Genomic DNA, 19,103 nt, shown 5'->3' on the forward strand with positions numbered 1-19,103 from the left:
CTTGCCAGGGAAGCGCTTATTCTACTGAGCCATCTCCCCCGGCGAAACATTATTTTTTTTTTTGTATTTTCTTCTTTTAAAATTAATTTTATTGAGAAGAAACAGCAATGAGACAGTTTCAAATCAGGCTAGTAGGCCAGTTACAATAGTTAATACATTGTATACTGTTGTCTTCATAGTAGTTATTCATAATACAAGATACAGACATGATATTGTCTAAATGCTATTAGTTCAAAACTTTCTTTTCATTGAACTAAGAGAAAGTAGCAGTATATCTATGCTATTTTGTACATACAGATATATATATACATATATATATATATTTATATATATGTATATATATGGATTTTTCAACACACTACTATTATGGACTATTGGATTACTTTGCTGAATTCATGCACCAACAATATTTGAACAGAATACCCATCTCTGATAAAAGTAAACAAAACATTAAATGTGCTTATCTTTCACCTGCCCCTCCTTCCCTCCCCCTTCTTCTTGCTAGGAAGGGACCCAAGGCCTAGTGCATGTTGGCTAAGCATTCCACACTGGCAGCCCAATGGGCTGGCTTTGACTCGGCACTCCCACTTCTCAGGAGCATCACAGTTTCTTACATGACCCTTCAAACATGAAGGAATCTAGATATTAATCAGCAAGAGAGGCTAAATAAATTTTGGTCCATTCATTGTTACACTGTGGTATGATCATTAAGATAAGGTAAATTATGAAAAGACACTAAAAATACTACTGTTACTAGGGAGATAGCTCAGTGGCATAAGCACCTGCCTGGCAAGCACAAAGTCCTTAGTTCGATCCCTGGAATGGCAAAAATAAAATAAAATAAGAAAATGATGCAAAATTAAAAAAAAATTACTGTTGAATAAAACAACAGGCTCTGGGACATCAGTAAGGGTAATTAATCATTTATTACATAACATTCATATGTGAAACATGATTAAAGATATTTAAGAGGATATTTAGAAAAATGTCAGTACGGTTATCTCTGTAGAATTTAGGGTAATTTTTACAAACTTCTCAGTATTGTTTAGATGAATTAAAATGTTTCAGGAACCAATTTTATGAAAACAGTAGGTTCTTTTCAAGGATAGCCTTGGAAATGATGGGATATGAGTAGGGCCATGGAAAGAAGAAGTAGAGGAGACACAGTCATCCAATTAGGCAAACTGGCTACAAATGGATGGACTGGGGCTCTGGAACCTACCTGGGGGGTGGACGGGGAGGCTCTGCATGGGGTTTTTCTGTCCCTTGTGTCTCAGAATGCTGCTCCGAAAAGGATGGGGGAGGTTGCTGCTTGTGTTCCTCTGAAGACCTTAGTCCCACAGCTGAAGCATGGAGGGCACGTGGTACCAGGGGTGGTTGGCAGCGTGACACTGAAATAGACACTGAGCTGGTCAAGCAGAAAACTTACTAAAGATTGAGGCCCAGAGTGGAAATAAAAATCAGGAGGAAATGCAGGGCCGAGGATCCTCAGAACCACTAACCCTTATCCCACATAAAACTCTTGGATAAATGGGCACCTGCAGACAAGGATGGTGAACAGAGCACCTACCTGGGCTCTCAGGCTGTTTCTACCACCTGCCTGCTGTGTGGTTATATGCCTTAACATCTAGGGTTTTTTTTTTTTTTTTTTCTTTTTTTGGTATTGGGGTTTGAGCCCAGTGCCTGCCACAGAGACACATCTCCAACTCTTGTTATTTCTTATTTTTGAGACAGGATCTTGATAAGTTGCCCAGACTGGACTTGAACTTGTGATCTATCTGCCTCAGCCTCCCAAGTTGCTGGGATTATAGATAGGCATGTACCACCACACCCAGTTTGGCAGAAACTTTCAAAGGAGTTAGGGTCATTTTAGGGAGGTGGCCTTGAGTGAAACCACATTAATGCACATTCAAATCTTTATAGGCCAAGGTTAAAGCCTAGTTAAGGACAGGGCATAGCAGGAGGAATGTGATCCTTATGTACTACAGACATGTACATAAAATGTGAGAAAGGGTACAAGAGATGTATGGCAGGTGGGCGGGTGGGCGCGCAGGCAGGCAGGCGGGGGCAGGGGCTAAAAAAAAGAATTAAGAAGTGTCATGTACTCCCCAGGAAGAATGTACTCAATATGTACTACAAACATGTACCAGTTTAAAAAAAAAATAATAATAAGGCACAAAAGAGGCTGACTAGAGTTTGGTCAAGGAGAGAATCTTTGTCAGATATACTAAATTATGAAAAACTAGACCAATTTATAAAAAACATATACTAAGCAAACAAAATTCTTACAGAATAAATACATTTAGATGAAATCTTAGGACAAGTAAAACTAAGACAAATTATATAATGTAGGGTTAAAGATTCAGCACAGTATAGATGGGGAATGACTGAAAAGGTACGAGAGTTTTCTAGAGTAATGGTAATGATATCTCTATAAGAATTTAGGATATGGGGCTGTGGAGATGGCTCAGTGGAATAAGTGCTTCCCTGGCAAGCGCAAGGGCCTGAGTTCAATCCTTGGTTCTGTAAAAAAAAAAAAAAAAAGAATATAGGATATGCAAGTGTATACAATTGTCACAACTTAGAGTGGCATAAAATTTGTGTATTTCATTGTATACTAGTAGCACTCAATAAAAGAACTGTAAGTGGTGAGGGGATACAACTTGTGGTAGAGAGCACTTGCCTAACAGGCATAAGGCTGTGGATTCACTCTCCAATAGAGCAAAAAACAAAACAAAACAAAAAAACACAACAATAAATTTGTATATGATGTTGAGAAAGAAAAAAAGTATGAGTTTATGCTTAGGAAACATACTCCTGACTTTTCCTAAAGTAAGTGGGAGGTATGTGCAATTTAGTAACACCTTGACTCAAAATTTTAAAAGGGCTGAGGATGTAGCTCAGTGCAAAACCTCTAGGTACAATCTGCAGTAATGCAGAAAGAGGTGCCATAAATATACTTCAAACCTTTTTGTAGACAGATGCACTTATTTCTTTTCCATAAATATCTTTTTTTTTTTTTTTTGTGGCGGTACTGGGGATTGAACTCATGACCTTGAACTTGCCAGGCAAGCACTTATTCTACTGAGCTATCTCCCCAGCCCTTCCATAAATATCTTAAGGGTGGATTTGCTGGGTCATGGACATTACTTTTACTAAACATATTTATTCTGGACTTTTGTATAAAAATTAGAAAAGGGCATTAAGGAAAAAAAAAAAAAAACCCTACAGAAAACAGACACACATGCTTGAAGTTGTAGCACTTGGGTGACTAATGAATGAAGCAGGTCTTGGAGCTCAAGAGTTCAGTCTGGGCTCCACAAAGTTCAAGGCCTGGACCACATAGCTAGATGACCCTGCCTCAACAAACAACTCAGGAAAAAGAGTAACTCAGAAAAAATGATTTTGAAAGAAACACAAAACATTACGTAAAAAAATCAATATTTTCGTACATGTAGTAAATGGGGAGGGATCCCTATATGGAAAGAAAAAGAAGCAAACATCCTTAAAACTTTGAAAAGTAAGGGTGAGGTCCTAAAATATGACTTTGGAACAACTATTCCATGAGGAAAATTCAAGGGAAATCCATACTTGGTACAAGCCTGTAATCTCAGCTGTTCAAGAGGCTGAGGGCCGGGGAGATAGCTCAGTGGAATAAGCGCTTTCCTGGCAAGTGCAAGGGCCTGAGTTCAATCCCTGGTTCCGCAAAAAAAAAAAAAAAAAAAAAAAAGGCTGACGCAGGAGGATAGCGGTTCGAGTCCAGCCCTGGGCAACTTACTGAGATTCTGGTTTCTCAAAACATGAAAAAGGGCTTGTGATGCAGCTTAGGTTAAAGGCTCTGGCTTCAGTACCCAGTAATAGCAAAAAATTGTTTTCAAGTGAAACAAAAGAGACTATCTCACTAGATGCATTTTCTGATAGTGATATAAAGTTTCCTCTGTAAGTGAGTGCCTATTTTTAGGGTATTCAGAGTCAAAAAAATCCGAATGTATAGCAGCAAGGGTGGCAAAAGAATGTCGCACAATTAGTGAAACAGTAGTGAACATGACTGACTTTAGATAACAGACTGGACCGCTACGTGCTTTTCCAACTGTGATCCTGGTCCAGGGACCAAGGACATGGACTTGAGAATGGGTCTGTGATGGTCAGTTCTGCAACCAAGGAGTTGTGCAACCTGGGGCACTCCCAGGCCGCCCAGAAGCTGTTAATTACCTCTCAACACCCGACTCACAGGCCCTGCCCTGCAGCTCTAACCCCTCACAGCGAGAGACTTCAGCAAGCTGGCCATTCTGCGCGTTCCAGCCCTCTACGCCCTTCACCTCACCTTCCTCGGGGCCGCCAGGATAAGCTTCTTCGCCCCGCACCCAGCTCTGGCCGGCCTCGCCTCCCTTCCCCAGTCTTCCCCTCTCCCCGGCTCGGGCGCCCCCTCACCAGGTAGGCAACGCAGCTGCAGAAGCCTCCAGCCCGCCCGGCCTAGGACACCCGTCACCGCCGCTGCCGCCGCCATCTTGGAAGCGGGCACCTAAGCTGCCTACGGCGACAAAAGGGGTGGGCCGCCGCACAACTGGCCCCGCCCACTTCCGCAAGTCTCGTCCTCTCGCGAGAGGCGCGAGCCGCCTACGAGGTGATTACAGCGAGGCTGGGAGGGAGCCTGGCGGCAGGTGAGTGTACTCGAGGCAGCCTGAGAGCCCTCAACCCTTTGCGGCGGACTCCTCTGGCAATGTTGCCCTTTATTTCCCCATTTTCTCTTCCCAGCCTTGTCCCTCCTAGGAACGTGGCCGCGGGCTTCCGGCGGAGAGCCCCCGAGGGCTTGTGCTAGGGAAGCCGGCGAAGGGCCGCGCCGGCCCTGCTCGCCCCGGACTCCTGACGCGGTGGCTTCTGACCTCTACACGCGCGCAGCCGGCCTCGGGCACTGCGCGGGAAAAGCCCCGAGCTGAGGCACGGGGACGCGGGGCTGGGACTCGGCCCTACGCGCAGCCAGCTGTTGTGACCTTGGGTCTCAGTTCCTCAGAAGTTTTGTCTCGGAGGGACTCGGGCAGCTAAGATACGAAAGCTTGGGTACGTCTGAACCACCACACTGTGAGTCTGCATTTAGAACTTGTGTGAACCTCCGACGTACTGGGTATTTCCCAGAATCAACGATCGGACGAATCAAGGATGCTTGTTAGTAAAACAAACGGGGCCTGCCCATTAGCTCACTTAAGTGCCTGCTTAAGCAGAGACAGTCAGGCTGAGGCTACTGTGATTCGATCCCCAGATCCTTATGCCTTACCAGGCCTGCCCTTAAGGCATCCTGAGCCAGCCAAAAATAAAAAAAAATTAAAAACCCAACAGGTTTTTGCCCTGGAGGGTTGATTGAGTGTCTAGGCTTGGTCCATAATTCTTGCTTTAATGAACAATGGCTTTGGGTAATTGGTACATCTGTGGAGTTTGAGAGAGGCTGGTTTCGTTGTTTCTGGCATTTCTGAGTGACCTGGGTGGCTCACCAAGGTCAGGGTGTTGTCATTAGGGAAGACTTAATAGTGGGAAGAAGTAAATGAGTTTTTTGTTTTTCCTGGATTGAGGATAATACATTCTGTAAATGTGTTTGAAGTTAGATTCATCTTCTTACCTGTTAAAATTATTGTGCACATTTTCCCCACCAGACAGCCTGGTCTCCAGCATGGATGTGGGGGGAAGACCTGAGCCAAAACTTTTTTTCCAATTTCAGCTTTATTTATTTCGTGCAGCATCGGGATTTGAACCTAGGGCCTTTGTACTGAGCTGTATCCTCTGTTGATCCCTGATCCCCTATTTTGAGTGTCTCACAGAGTGGCCGATTGACCAGGCTGTGCTCAAGCCAGTGATACTCCTCTCTCAGCAGTCTGACCTCAGACTCATAGGCACTGATTTTCTTTGCTTCAGCCTCTGAGTAACTGATGCTGTAGGTGTGTTCCTTTGTGGCTGTCTAGGCTTTTTGTTGTGAGTTCTGCTTATTCCACCTTTGAGTAGGTCTTTCTTGTGGAAACTAATATTTGAAATTGGACTTGGGATCCAGGACTTTGCACATGCCAAGGCAGGACATGCTGTAATGAGCTATACTCCAGCCCCAATTCTGTCATATATATATATATGAATATGATTGGTTTGTTTGGGTTTTTTTCTTTTTGAGAGAAGAGTTTCAGTATGAAGTACAGGCTGGCCTTGAACTCACAATGATCCTCCTGCCTCAGCCTCCTGGGTGCTGGGATTACAGATGTGCACCATCATGCCCTGCAGTTTGTTTTCATTGTTTTGTTTTGAGATGAGGTTTTGCTATGTTCAGCCTAGCCTTGAGCTCAGTGTAGCCCAGGCTAGCCTGGAAATCTTGGTGATCCACCTGTCTAACCCATCAATTCTCTTGCCTGTGAAAAAAAGTTTTGTTTTTGTTTTCCCCCCACAGTGTACATGTGAGCTTCAGTTCAATAATTGTTAATTAAAATTTCACTTTCTGATAACTAACAGTATGTGGAGGATTTTGTTTTTGTGGTTTTTGGGGTTTTTTTTGCGGAACCAGGGATTGAACTCAGGCCCTTGCGCTTGCCAGGGAAGCGCTTATTCCACTGAGCCATCTCCCTGGCCCTGTGGAGGATTTTTTAATGCACTAATTTAAAAGGATTTGATCCTTAACTTGAACTAAGCTCAAACTTCAGTCTTTTTTTTTTTTTTTTTATTTTTGGCTGTGTGTGTGTGTGTTGCTGAAGATTCAACTCAGACCTTGCATATGCTGGGGTAATTGTTCTACCATTCAACTACATTCCCAGACCTTGGTCATCCTCTCCTTTCCAAGAAGGAAGCAAGATTTAATATTTCTTGAGTACTTTAAACAAGCTCATTGGCATGTGATAGTCACAAACATATGCTTTTACTGTCTGCTTGTAACATTTTATAAGAGCAATGGGTAAGTGTGTGTAGTAAGTTGGAAAGGTATCTATCTGACAAACAAGGTCAATGATGTGACAAGGTCTTCTACTCCACCACCTCTTTTTAGTTGTGAAACTGGGCCCTGAGTCACAGCTCTTAAGTATGTTGGCTTCCTTTTCCTTTTTTTTCCCATCAGATTCACAATAAGCATACAAAACTCTGATGATGAAAAGTATCACACTTTGGGTTTTAAAACATTTAAAAAAGTATTGTCTCCTATTTTACTTAGAAAATTCTGAAAGTAGGGGCTACCTTTATTGGGGATTTGATATATTTTTTTTTTTTTACATTTATTTATTGTGTGTGTGTGTGTGTGTGTGTGTGGCCAGCTCAACCCACCAGGGGGCGCGGCTGGCTGGCATGTGGTGCTGGGGGATCCAACTGCGGTCCCTGTGCTTTGCCGAGCTTGTTCCAAGTAGGTGCTTTAGACCACTGAGCCATCTCTCCAGCCCCTGGGATTTGATATTTAATAAATATATTTTATGAGTTTCCGTAGCATGAGATTAGCTTGGGGAGATAGGAAGGCAAGGCATTTTATTTACAGTTTCCTAATTTATGGACAGTCCCTCATCCCTTGCTCCCTGGGGAGTCTTCCTAGCAGGCATGGCTGAGGTGGGGGGAAGAAAAACATTTTATAGGACTATCTACAGCAAGGGTAAATAAACTAACAATAAAGAAGTAGAAGCTCCCTCCCTTCCCTTAGAACAGTGTTTCACAGAATTCTACCCATTCCTGCTGAACGCTTTACAAAATATGTGGTGACTATCCCTATTCATTGGTGGGAAGATAGATTCAGAAAAGATAATAACTTATGGTCATGTACCTAGTAAGATGATCCATTGATAGAACTTCAGATCATTTATTTCTTAGAATTTACAACCTAGCAGTCTATATTTATCTTCTTTGGCTGTTTTTTAAATATCAGATTGATACCAAATTGCTCGTTTTAAAGATTTTGCAAGAGTGTTTTTTTTTTCCAACATTGCTTAAGTTTCAGTTTTCAGTGTGTGATGTTTTAGGGATTTAAAATCCAAAAGTTGGGGCTGGTGAGATGGCTCAGTGGTCTAAAGCACCTACTTAAAACAAGCTTAGCAAAGCACAGGGACCGTGGTTCAATCCCCCAGCACCACATGCCAGCCAGCCCCGCCCCCTGGTGGGCTGAGCCGGCCACACACACACACACACACACACACACACACACAAATAAATAAATAAATAATTTTTAAAAAAAAATCCAAAAGTCAGTAACTGGAGAAGCCTGCCTGTCTGCTACCTGCATCCTCTTACTAAAGATTGTAGTCAGATCAGAATTAGTAAAGGGGTCCATATGGAGATAGGTAAAAGACATGATAAAATAGATTTTTCATAGAATAAGGATTTGTGCGTGAATGGTGGGCTAGATTATGAAGGCCTTGAATCCAGCAGGCTAAGCGTGTGTGTGTGTGTGTGTGTGTGTGTGTATACACACAACTAGGAGTTGAAGCCAAGGCCTTCCATTGCTAATCCTTTCTATTTGGGGCAAGTTCTTGCTCAGTTGCCAGACCAGGCTCAAACTTCTGATCTTCCTGTCTCAGCCTCCTAGACTGCTGGCATTACAGGCATGTGACACCATGCCTGGGTCAGGCTAAGGAGTTTTGTTTTTTTCTCTAAAAATGAAAATCTTCAGTAATTGAAATCTTCAGTGTTGCTCAATGGTAGAACACTTTCTTGCATGTGCAAGGCCCTAGCCAAACCCAAGCACTGCCAAAAAAAAAAAAAAAAAAAAAAAGGAGAAAGATAACTGGCTTGTAGATGAAAGGAGACAGTCATTTATTTTTCCTGTTTTTCATAGGTTTTACTTAGTTGTGAGACAGCCTCATGCTTTGTACCAGTTGTGGCTGGCCTTGAACTTAAAATGATCCTCCTGCCTTCCTTACCAAGTGCAGGGATTATGGGCATGTACCACCAAGCCCAGCCAGGAGGCAGTCATTTAAAGGGAATATTTTTAAAGAAGGAAGAATGTTGTATATGCCATTCAAATTTAGGCCCAGATGGTCTGTGGTGACATAATTCTCACCTCTGCAAAAGTCAGAGAAGTGTTCAGGATAAGATTAATACATATTTGACCCTCTATCACTGTTTCTGTCTTTGACTTAAGTCGAAACTTGGTATTAGTATTAGTATCTAAGTGCCTGCCTGGCAAGCACAAGGACCAAAGTTTGATCCCTGGTACTGCATGCCATGCTGGCCCTGCTCCAGGCCCACCCAGTTAGCCACCAAAATGACATAGTAGCGCATGCCTATGATCCCAACCCCCGGGAGGCTGAGATAGGAGGATCGCTACCAATCTAAGCAGGGAGCTGTGTAGTGAGACCCTGTACCAAATACATAAACTTAAAAACAACAAAAATACAGGTATGTGCCACTGCACTTGGCTGAATATATTTTTTATGAAAGAAAAAATAGTATTCAGCTTGCAAACTTAAACGTGCTGTCTTTTAAAAAATCAGAAGTGGTTGGTTATGTCTGCCAGTTTATTTGCCTTCCTTGAAGAGTCATGCTTCTGCCTAATTAAGCCTGTCTGTTTTATATTGTTTAAGCTGAGTTACTTCAAAGAAGAAATAATGTTTTCATTCCTAACCTCTTTACTTGTCTCTAAACCCCTCCTTCCCACCGCAGTTCAGTTTTTTGCTGTGCTGGGCATCAGTCCCAGGGTTAGTATTCTACTGCTAAGCTGCATTCTCAGCCCAGCTACTCTTTTCTTGACTCTGCTGTGTCAGGGTTCTAGCCACGTGGCTTGTTGGATGGGGAATGTTGAGATCATGAAGCCTTGGGGTAATAAGTTCACTTATTTAGACTCTAGCATCTACAGTGAAATCTCTTATGTCGTCCAAATTTGCTGGTGGGAGGTTGGAAGTAGGTTGTGATTCTAATCGTATTTAATGATACTCCAGATTAAATTGCACTGTCGTCTCTGCTAAGTCTTAATTCTGTTTTGGCCAGTGGCTTTTAGGCCTGCGGACACTACAGGAATGGCAGAGTTTGGGGTCTCAGCTGGCCAGCTGGTGGCGGTGGTCTGGGATGAGTCGGCCCCCACGGAGGCTCTGAACAATCTGGTGGGTGAACTTCACGGGCTAACTGGCAGTGAGGACCGGGTATCTGTGGAAAACATCAGCCAGCTGCTGCAGTGTGAGTACCTACCCACTCGTTCTACCCAGGTTGGAGGGGTTTCAGTGCAAGTGCCAGCTCTGGTTCCTTGGCATCTTGAGGTTTTGCTTTGGGTGGCACAGGGAAGCAGTGGCTGGCGAGTTATTTTTCAGGTGTGATAGAGTGTAGCTGTTTTCTGTATACTGTTTAGTAGCTGTGGCACACTGTTTTTTGAAAGCTTGCTCTGTCCTGCTTTCTTTTTCGCTTTTTTCCCAGAGCATATGAAAGGGTTGTGAAATTAGTGAGGCTGAGAGAGCAGGGCAGGGCTCCTTCTTTGACTAGTGCTTGTGTTTTGATAGAGTTTACCAAAACAGACGGGGCTCATAGCTTTTGTAGGGGCTTGGGATGGCTTGGGAAATTGCTTCTGGGGCTTAGGTGATTGCTCATTAGTATCTTCTTTCTTTTCAGCTGCCCACAAGGAATCCAGTTTTGACATTATTTTGTCGGGTGTAGTCCCAGGAAGCACAACTTTGCACAGTACTGAGGTTTTGGCGGAGATGGCCCGGATCCTTCGGCCTGGAGGGTGTCTTTTTCTAAAAGAGCCAGTAGAGACAGCTGTAGGTAAGAGTTTACACAATACACAGTTAAGCTGGGTGTGGTGGCTCACACCTATAATTCCAGCTCTCTGGAGGTTGAATCAGGAATGTCTCCATAAATTCTAGCCTGGTCTGAGCTACTTAGTGAGTGCAAGTTCAGCCTGAATTATATAGCAAGACCCTATATCAAAAAACAGGGCTAGGGGGACAGCTCAGCACCATAAGCGCCTGCTTGGCATGCACAAGGTCTCTAGTGTGATCCCCAGTACCACCAAAAAAAGGAAAAAAAAGAAAAACAAAATAACCTGTAATCCCAGCACTTGGGAGGCTGAGGCAAGAGGATCACCATAAATTTAAACCCAACCTGGGGTATGTAGAGAGGCCCTGTCTCGAAATAAAAAACAAAGCATAGTGTTATTAGATACAGAGAACTGAGTAGAAGAAAAAGTCAATTTTAAAAGGTTTTGTGTTTTTTTTTTTTTTTTTTTTTTGCGGAACCGGGGATTGAACTCAGGCCCTTGTGCTTGCCAGGCAAGTGCTTATTCTACTGAGCCATCTCCCCAGCCCCTTAAAAGGTTCTATGTTGTATGATTCTATTCTCTTTTTTTTGAGACAGGGTCTTACTATGTAGCTGCTGGCCTAGAATGCAGCAGCTCTCCTGCCTCGGCCTAAGGAACATGGGTTACGGTTGTGTACCATCATACCCAGCCGTATTCATGTTGTTGAAATAAAATTGTGCCAAAGAAGATCGTGTTAGTGGTTGCCATGGCTTAAGTAGGGGAGCAGGGCGGGGCCTGTAGCTGCAAAGGGGTAGTATTTCAATCTCCTTATCTGCGCATTTGAAGAGATGGAAGCTTGGTAGGAGATCAAGTGTATTTTGAGATGTATAAAGATGCTCATTGTTTATGGGGTGCTGTAAACTTGTGAGGTATGTGAGACATCAGTATTTGCTGGAAATTTAGACTTTGAGTGACTAAATACAATGTCTCTAGCAACTTTATACGAAGCATACTTGTACTTCCCGGCACTTTGCAATTGTAATATTCATTATCTAGCATCTTTTAGAAGGGGAGAGTGATAAGAAACATAATAATGGAATTATATTTAAGAGCATAGATAAGAGCAGTGTGAACAATCAAAAGGATTTTTCAAATTCAAATGCTGTCACTAAACTGTATGCAAGTTAGACAGAATAGTTATTATTTGATACCTACTGATCTACACAGGAGAGAGCCTTAATTATTTTTTCCTGATTTGACCTATGAAGCTATTAATTGGGGTTTTCTTTTTGGTAGTTAACAATAGCAAAGTGAAGACGGCTTCTAAATTGTGTTCAGCCCTGACTCTTTCTGGTCTTGTGGAAGTGAAAGAGGTAAGTGTATGTAGATAGCCCTCTTTGCAGGGTTAAACCTCGGGTAATAAACCCAGAGTCTGTCAGTACAGTGGGGCAGCCAGGAGTGTTGCCAAGAACTAGAAAGCAAGCACAGACTGCATGTGGGATGTGTGAGCCTTTGGGGAGCAGGTCTCCTTTGGAGAGACTCGGCTAGGCCCCTGGGATGGCTTGTCTGGAACTCCCCCGTGGTGGTAGCAGCAGGGCAGGGACAGCAGCAGCTCAGCCCTTGTAGCCCCACTCAGTGGACATAACTCTAGTTCCACTGAAACACTTGTCATCTCGACCAGCCTCCTACTTCTGGTGGGAGACTGGGGTAAGTTGGGAGGAAATTGCATTTCTGACAATTCCAGTGGTGATGATCAAATTAAACAGGAGTGTGTGTGTGTGTGTGTATGTCTTTCCATATTCTTCATTGTTAAGTTATTTAGATGTGGGAAAAGTATGTGCTATCCGGGTCAGGGGGATGGCTCAGTGGAATAAGCGTTCCCTGGCAAGCGCAAGCCTGAGTTCAATTCCTGGTTCTGCCAAAAAAAAAAAAAGAAAAAAAGTAAGTGCTATCCTGTGGTAACTATCGTATCTCTTAACGTGACCTAGTGAATCTTTAAACATACTGTTCCTTTTCCTTTAAAGCTTTCTGTATTTGGTTATAAATAATGCTTATAAAAGTTCAATTTATATGAAGAATATAGAATAAAAGTAATCTTCAAATCTTTTCTAAGACTTTTCCTAGAGGAAGCCAACATTGCATTTTGTATTTTTTTTTTTTAAATGTGTTTAGGACAGGGTCTCACTACATAGATTGCAATCATAGTGATTGTATTTTCAGCCTCCCAAGTACTAGGATTACTGGCGTGCACCACTAGGCCCAGTCTCAATTGTCATCTTGGTGCACCCCTGGGGGTGGGGCCTGGGCTGGGTCCAGCACCTGCATGGCAAACCAGGGATTGAACCCCTGCCGCTGCGCTCTGCCTAAGCAGGTGTTTTAGTCTGCTGAGCTGTCTGGCCAGCTCAGCATTATTGTATTTGTGTTTAAACTATTTTCTCTGTATTTGGCATCATATGTATCCACATGCTTTCTTATGTAAATAAATTCACATGTATACATTGTTTGGTTACTAGCTTTTTCTTCATCCTTAGATATCTTAGACACATCTATTTCAGTCTATTTTTCCTCCCTCGTTTTTATTAATGATGTAATGGTATTCTGTGTTTCAAGAGGATTATTTGATTTATTTAAAAATAAATAAGTGGGCCCAGGGAGATGGCTCAGTGAAATAAGTGCTTCCCTGGCAAGCACAAGGGCCTGAGTTCAATCGCCAGTCCCCCCCCCCAAAAAAAAAAAAAAAAAATCAGTACCTGGCTAGGTGTACTGGTACATGCCTGTAATTGTAGCACTTGAGAGGCTGAGACAGGAGAATCATCAGATTTTGAGGCCAGCTTGAACTACATACTGAGATCCTGTCCCAAATAATAGAAAGAAAATTCAGTAACTATTGGCCATAGAATCAGGACCCTAATACCCCCACCCCCATTTGTAACTTCTCAAGGAACAAAGAATGTATTCCTTTCCTTTTTTCCTTTAGACTAAAGAATTCTACTGTCTTGATTGTGACATGCTTCTGTCAGGCATTGTGACTGTGTCTGATACATCTCTACAATCATAATTGTTAAGCCCCCACAATGATTAGGTGTTGTGTGCCTAGTATTTCATCATAAATACTTTAAATAAAACTTTCCAAAGGTTTGGATCATAGTTAACATGCTGATAAAATTAGACTCTAGGGTTCTGATCAGTAAGCAACTGAATGTGAATCATGATATGCTCTTATTTTCTGCTGCTATATACTTCATACACAGAAATGTGTGTTTAACTGTGGGTGGACATTTGATAGGAATGTGATCCACTTAATATCTTGAATTCCAGCTGCAGAGGGAGCCCTTAAGCCCAGGGGAAACGCAGTCTGTCCAGGAACACCTGGGTTACAACAGCAACAGTCTGCTGTCTATTCAGGTCACAGGCAAAAAGCCCAACTTTGAAGTGGGTTCGTCTAGTCAGCTCAAACTTTCCATCACCAAGAAGGCTTCTCCTTCAGGTAAGGCTGACCTGGGCACATACTGCTGTGTGAATGGGCCTGGAAGGACATGTTGGAAGTTGAACCCACTATCCAAGTATTTCTAGAGGACTAGTCCTTTAGACTAGCCTGGCATTTCCAAATTGCAGAATGCATAAATGATTTTTATCCTGGGTATATTAGGATCTGACCCTACAGTGATGCTTAGACATTGTCTAGTGCAGCCCCTTTTTGCACCAGAGGTGGCCTAGTTAGTGGCCAGAGTCATGTTTACATAATGACATTTTTTCCAGGTCCCTGAGGTACAGTGCTCACCCTTGTTGCTGTTGCAGGGCCTTTTTTTTTTTTTTTTTTTTTTCCAGTAGTAGGATTAAACTCTTGGGCCTTAAGAATGTTAGAGAGGGGCCAGTGGGATAGCTTAGCAGTCTAAAGCACCTGCTTAGGCCATGTGCGCAAGGACTGCAGTTTGGTTTGATCCCTAGCACCATGTGCCATGCCAGTCCTGCCCCCAGGGTAGTCTGATTGCTCAGTGGTCTAAGTGCCTGCTTAGGCAAAGTTCGATCCCTGGTACCACATGCTGTGCTGGTCATGTCCTGGACATGACGAGCCAACCACCATAACCGGGTGTGGTGGTGCAGGCCTGTAATCCCAGCACTGAGGAGGCTGAAAACAGAAGGATCACTATGAGCCCAACCTGCATAGTGAGACCCTGTACCAAATACATAATTTTTTTTTTTAAATGCTAGACATGTGCCAGGTGTGGTGGCACATGCCTGTAGGCACATGGATATAATCCCAGCACTTGGGAGGTTGAGACAAAAGGATCACTGCAAGTTCAAAGCCAGTCTCAACTGTATAGTAAAGCCCTGTTTTGTTTTGTTTTTAAAGAAAAGAATGGTAGGCAAGTGGTTTACCACTATATCTATGTCCCAAGACCTCTATTTTATTTTGAGAAAAGGTTGCTAGGTTACCTAGGCTGGCCTCTCACTTGGGGGCAGCCTGCTTAAGCCTCTCGAGTCACTGGGATTACAGATGTGCACTGCCATATACACCCCACAGTTTTTCTTTGTGGGTCCTGTGGTGCTTATGAAACTATTTCTTCTGCCCAGAAAGTTTGGTATGTGTCTGTGTGTACATATACTTCACCACTTTCATCTTTCCTGCTGCTTTTTTTTTAATTAAAAAAAAAAAAAAAAAACATTTATTTGGTCCAGGGTCTCAGTATGCAGCTTGGACTTGAGTGATCCGCCTGTCTCAGCCTCTCCAGTGCTGGGATTACAGGCGTGTGCCGCCACACTTGGGGTTCCAGGGCCAGAATGGCATGTGGTACTAGGGATCAAACCTGGGTCCTTGGGTACTTGCCAGGCAGGCGTTTAGATCACTGAGCTATCTCCCCACTTGCCACTGTTTTTTAGTGCCTGAATTACTACCTCAGTTGTGAGAATTTCAGAACTTTACCAATATTTACTGGCATACCCACCTCATAACATTTTGACCGACCAGCCTAAGCCTTCAGGAAATTCTCTGGAATCATGAGTTCATGGTTCCAGAATAGGTAGGATCAGTTTCAGTGAACAGCCAGACTAGTAGAAATCTGGTGATCAGTGTGACATTGACTAGAGCCCTTCCTGGGGCCCCTGGGTCTCTGCTCTCTTAGGCCTTTGCTTTCTCTTGACCTGGAGAGAAGCCAGAGGTGTGAAGGTATGTCTGCCACTATTTGTGTGACCTTGCCACCAGCAGCTCCAGAGCTTCTCATATAGGTTTAGAGGAAGCTAAGATTTTAACATTTATGAAGTTTTTGACAGATGTAGGCAGAGGGAGTGCTATTTAGCCCCCACATTAGAGGAGTGGAAACTAAGATAACAAAGCAGTGGGAAGTACAGACCTCCTTAATGTGTTAAGGTGGTCAGCCCAGAGTCCTCCCTTTCTAAGAAGTGGAGCTGTGCCAAGCCCAAGCCTTTGACCTCCTCTCCAAGCGCCGCCTCAGGCTCTGCAGAAAGCATTTGTGTGATGTTGCTCATAATCTGTTGTGGCTCATTTTATGGAGTTCTTTTCTTTTCTTGGTTGAACTTAGTGAAGCCTGCAGTGGACCCTGCTGCCGCCAAGCTATGGACCCTTTCAGCCAATGACATGGAGGATGAGAGCATGGTGAGTTGGCACTGTGTTCATCTACTGCCTCTTCTAGGCTCTGCCTTGTGTGTGGGACAGCCATAGGCTGGAGTGACCTTTCTGAACTTGCACATATTCATGTATGTATGTATGTTTGTATGTATGTGAAGCCTAGCATTGTGTCTGCTGTCACTGGTACCTCAGAAGGACACTCCATCTTGTAGCATGGTAAATTTATTTTTTAGCATCTTTTCTCCACAGATTTTCTGGTTCTCGTGATAAATCAAAGACCTTTGTGTTTACATGTACTTTTTATCAGCCCCTTTCTCAAGACAAGTCACTGAATGCTCACAGTGTGAAAAGCACCCTTTCCATCTTTGATCAGCATTGTGTATAATCAAGTCCTTCATTTCCACACTTCCACTACTGAGGCTACTAGAGTGGTGAGCAAAGTAGGTCATGCCCACATTTACAAAGAATTACACAAATAAGCCAGCATGGTGGCGCACACCTGTAATCCCAGCACTTGGGAAGGAAAGCTGAAGGAGGAGGATCACCTCGAGTTCCAGGCCAGCCTGGGCTGCATAGTTCAGCCTAAACTTCAGAGTGAGACCCTGTCGCAACAAAACCCAAAGACCTTAAAAATAAAAAGAATTAGACACATAAGTATTTGCCCTTTTCTCTGGAATTATATAGAAAATATTTTACTGTTCTTTCAAATGACTCCATATATTCAAATAAATACAGCCCTATTTCTCTTCTACTTGCTCCCTGCCACACCCCTCACACTCTGTCTCTGCCTAGGCCAGCCTTACAGCTATTTCTCACGTAAGTCAGCTCCCAGTTCTTTCGTAGCATACTGAGTCTTTTCTTGAGCATGCAATAAGGTTGAGTGTGGCGATCGAATCAAGATGGGACAGAGGTGATGCCTCCTATACTGTAAACTCAAGAGTTTGCTTGCATCGGCTCTGATCACTGACTTAACTTTTATTAGACTGAGACTGTGTTGCTAATCGCTTTGAATGATCTCCAGGATCTGATTGACTCAGATGAGCTGCTGGATCCAGAAGATTTGAAAAAGCCTGATCCTGCTTCCTTGCGGGCCACTTCCTGTGGAGAGGGGAAGAAGAGGAAGGCCTGCAAGAACTGGTGCGTCTCAAGTGCTCATCGCTTGGTTGCATTAGAATGTGTTTTATTGTGAGAGTGTCATTTTGCTCGTACCTTCCCTGTCATCTGTGCGTGCTTCTGGATCTGTATTTGCTCCTTCCCCACCTGGTTCCTACTCCAAGTCTGGGTTCCTCATTCATGAGGTTTTGATTCTTTGCCACCTATGTGTTATGTGTTGTGAAGAATTAAGTCAAGAGCCCACACCTGGCTCTGTAAATATTCCCACATTGTATAAGGCTTCCCAGGGGAAGGAAAGCTGAGTAGGAGCTCTGCTTCGGTCTTGGCCTCTTTGACAGTGGACAGGAGGCCCTCAGGGAAGTTTGTGGGAAGAGTCCTAGGTGAATCAGAGGAAACAAGGGGCCTGGTGCCTGCCCTTGGCACAGCAGGCTGGGCTGTAGAGTGCAGTGACTGGAAGGGCATGTGGTGAGGAGGGGGCTGCTGTAGGCCTGCTGCAGTCAGGCTGTGCCCTCAGGAGTAGATCAGAAAGCAGGAGTAAGTGTCTCCAACAGGTCTGGCCTTCACATGTGTAGTGGAAAGTATGACACTACCAGCACACATTTGAGGTGAGTCAAGGAAGGAAACTAGGCTGACCTACCTGGCCTTGGGTGACATTGTGGTGTGGTGGCAGGAGGAATCGTCCATCTTATGTGACTGTTGCAGAGTTGATGGGCTGGCATTTTCCTTTACTGCTCCTTGCAGAGCCCCTCCCCCGTCTGTTGGCTTTTGTTTCCTGTGCTCTGGGTTGCCCTTTGTCTTGGTTTTCTCTGTGCTCTTAGTAGAGCATATTCTCCAGTGTCTTAGAAAGGCTACCTCGAAGGTATGTTTTGGGTTTGGGTTTGTTGTGTTGTTTTTTTCATTTCTTTTAGGTGTGTGTGCATGTATAAGTGTAAATATTTGGGTTCTACTTACAAATGGTTGTTGACTAATGTTTAGAAATCTTGCTTGGAAACCTTTTTTTTTTTTTGGCAGAACCGGGGGATTGAACTCAGGCCCTTACGCTTGCCAGGGAAGTGCTTATTCCACTGAGCCATCTCCCCGCGCCCCCCCCCCCTTCTTAAGAAAGGATTTTCTGGGGCCCAGGAGATGGCTCAGTGGAATAAGCACTTTCCTAGCAAGTGCAAGGGCCTGAGTTTGATTCCCGGTTCCGCAAAAAAAAAAAAAGAAAAAAGAAAAAAAAGAAAGAGAAAATAGCATTTTCTTATAGCTTGGAGATAATTCTGTTGGTTTTTTTTTTTTTTTTAATTATTCTGACATCTGAGTCCAGACAGGTATTTTGATCCTTTTCTTGTAATTATTCTGACATCTGAGTTCAGACAGGTATTTTGATCCTTTCTATTAGAGCCTCTTAATCCTTTCCATAAGACTTCTTTCCTCATTTCAGAAGTGTGTAGAATCTTCTGTTATCATGTGTAACGGCAAGTCTTGAATGGGGATTTGCTCTCATATTTTTCACTAACCACTTAGTGCATCTTTTTCTGTCTAAAAAATCATGTCTGTGGCCTGAAGACATTTCAAAAAATTTTGTTTAGCCAGGTGTTGTGGTGGATGACTATAATCCCAGAATTTGGAAGGCTGAGGCAGGAGGATTGCCACAAATATGAGACTAGGGGCTGGAGAGATGGCTCAGTGGTCTAAAGCACCTACTTGAAACAAGCTTGGCAAAGCACAGGGACCGCGGTTCGATCCCCAGCACCACAT

At 43.5% G+C, this 19,103-nt stretch overlaps 2 protein-coding genes across 4 annotated transcripts in view; one reads left to right on the top strand and one right to left on the bottom strand.

The window, feature by feature from the left end:
• The window catches only part of Coq9 (coenzyme Q9), a 14,217-nt gene extending 9,673 nt beyond the window's left edge, over window positions 1-4,544 (bottom strand). Inside the window, exons 1-2 of the mRNA XM_004625951.2 lie at window positions 4,432-4,544; window positions 1,223-1,391 (exon numbers count right to left, since the gene is read on the bottom strand). Of these exons, the coding sequence (XP_004626008.1) occupies window positions 1,223-1,391; window positions 4,432-4,507 (245 nt within the window). The 5' untranslated portion in view covers window positions 4,508-4,544. The remainder of the gene's footprint in view (window positions 1-1,222; window positions 1,392-4,431) is intronic.
• Window positions 4,545-4,589: 45 nt separating this feature from the next.
• The window catches only part of Ciapin1 (cytokine induced apoptosis inhibitor 1), a 17,557-nt gene continuing 3,043 nt past the window's right edge, over window positions 4,590-19,103 (top strand). Inside the window, exons 1-8 of one of the 3 annotated variants that reach the window (XM_023709298.1) lie at window positions 4,590-4,661; window positions 4,756-5,079; window positions 9,925-10,110; window positions 10,537-10,689; window positions 11,960-12,036; window positions 13,982-14,150; window positions 16,204-16,277; window positions 17,272-17,308. In XM_023709298.1, coding sequence (XP_023565066.1) covers window positions 9,954-10,110; window positions 10,537-10,689; window positions 11,960-12,036; window positions 13,982-14,150; window positions 16,204-16,277; window positions 17,272-17,308 — 667 coding nt within the window. In that variant the 5' untranslated portion in view covers window positions 4,590-4,661; window positions 4,756-5,079; window positions 9,925-9,953. The remainder of the gene's footprint in view (window positions 4,662-4,755; window positions 5,080-9,924; window positions 10,111-10,536; window positions 10,690-11,959; window positions 12,037-13,981; window positions 14,151-16,203; window positions 16,278-17,271; window positions 17,309-19,103) is intronic. The other 2 variants (XM_023709297.1, XM_023709299.1) reach the window with 2 other exon arrangements.

The sequence above is a fragment of the Octodon degus genome, unplaced genomic scaffold, assembly GCF_000260255.1.
Source record: "Octodon degus isolate 3935 unplaced genomic scaffold, OctDeg1.0 scaffold00011, whole genome shotgun sequence".
NCBI classification, from domain to species: domain Eukaryota; kingdom Metazoa; phylum Chordata; class Mammalia; order Rodentia; family Octodontidae; genus Octodon; species Octodon degus.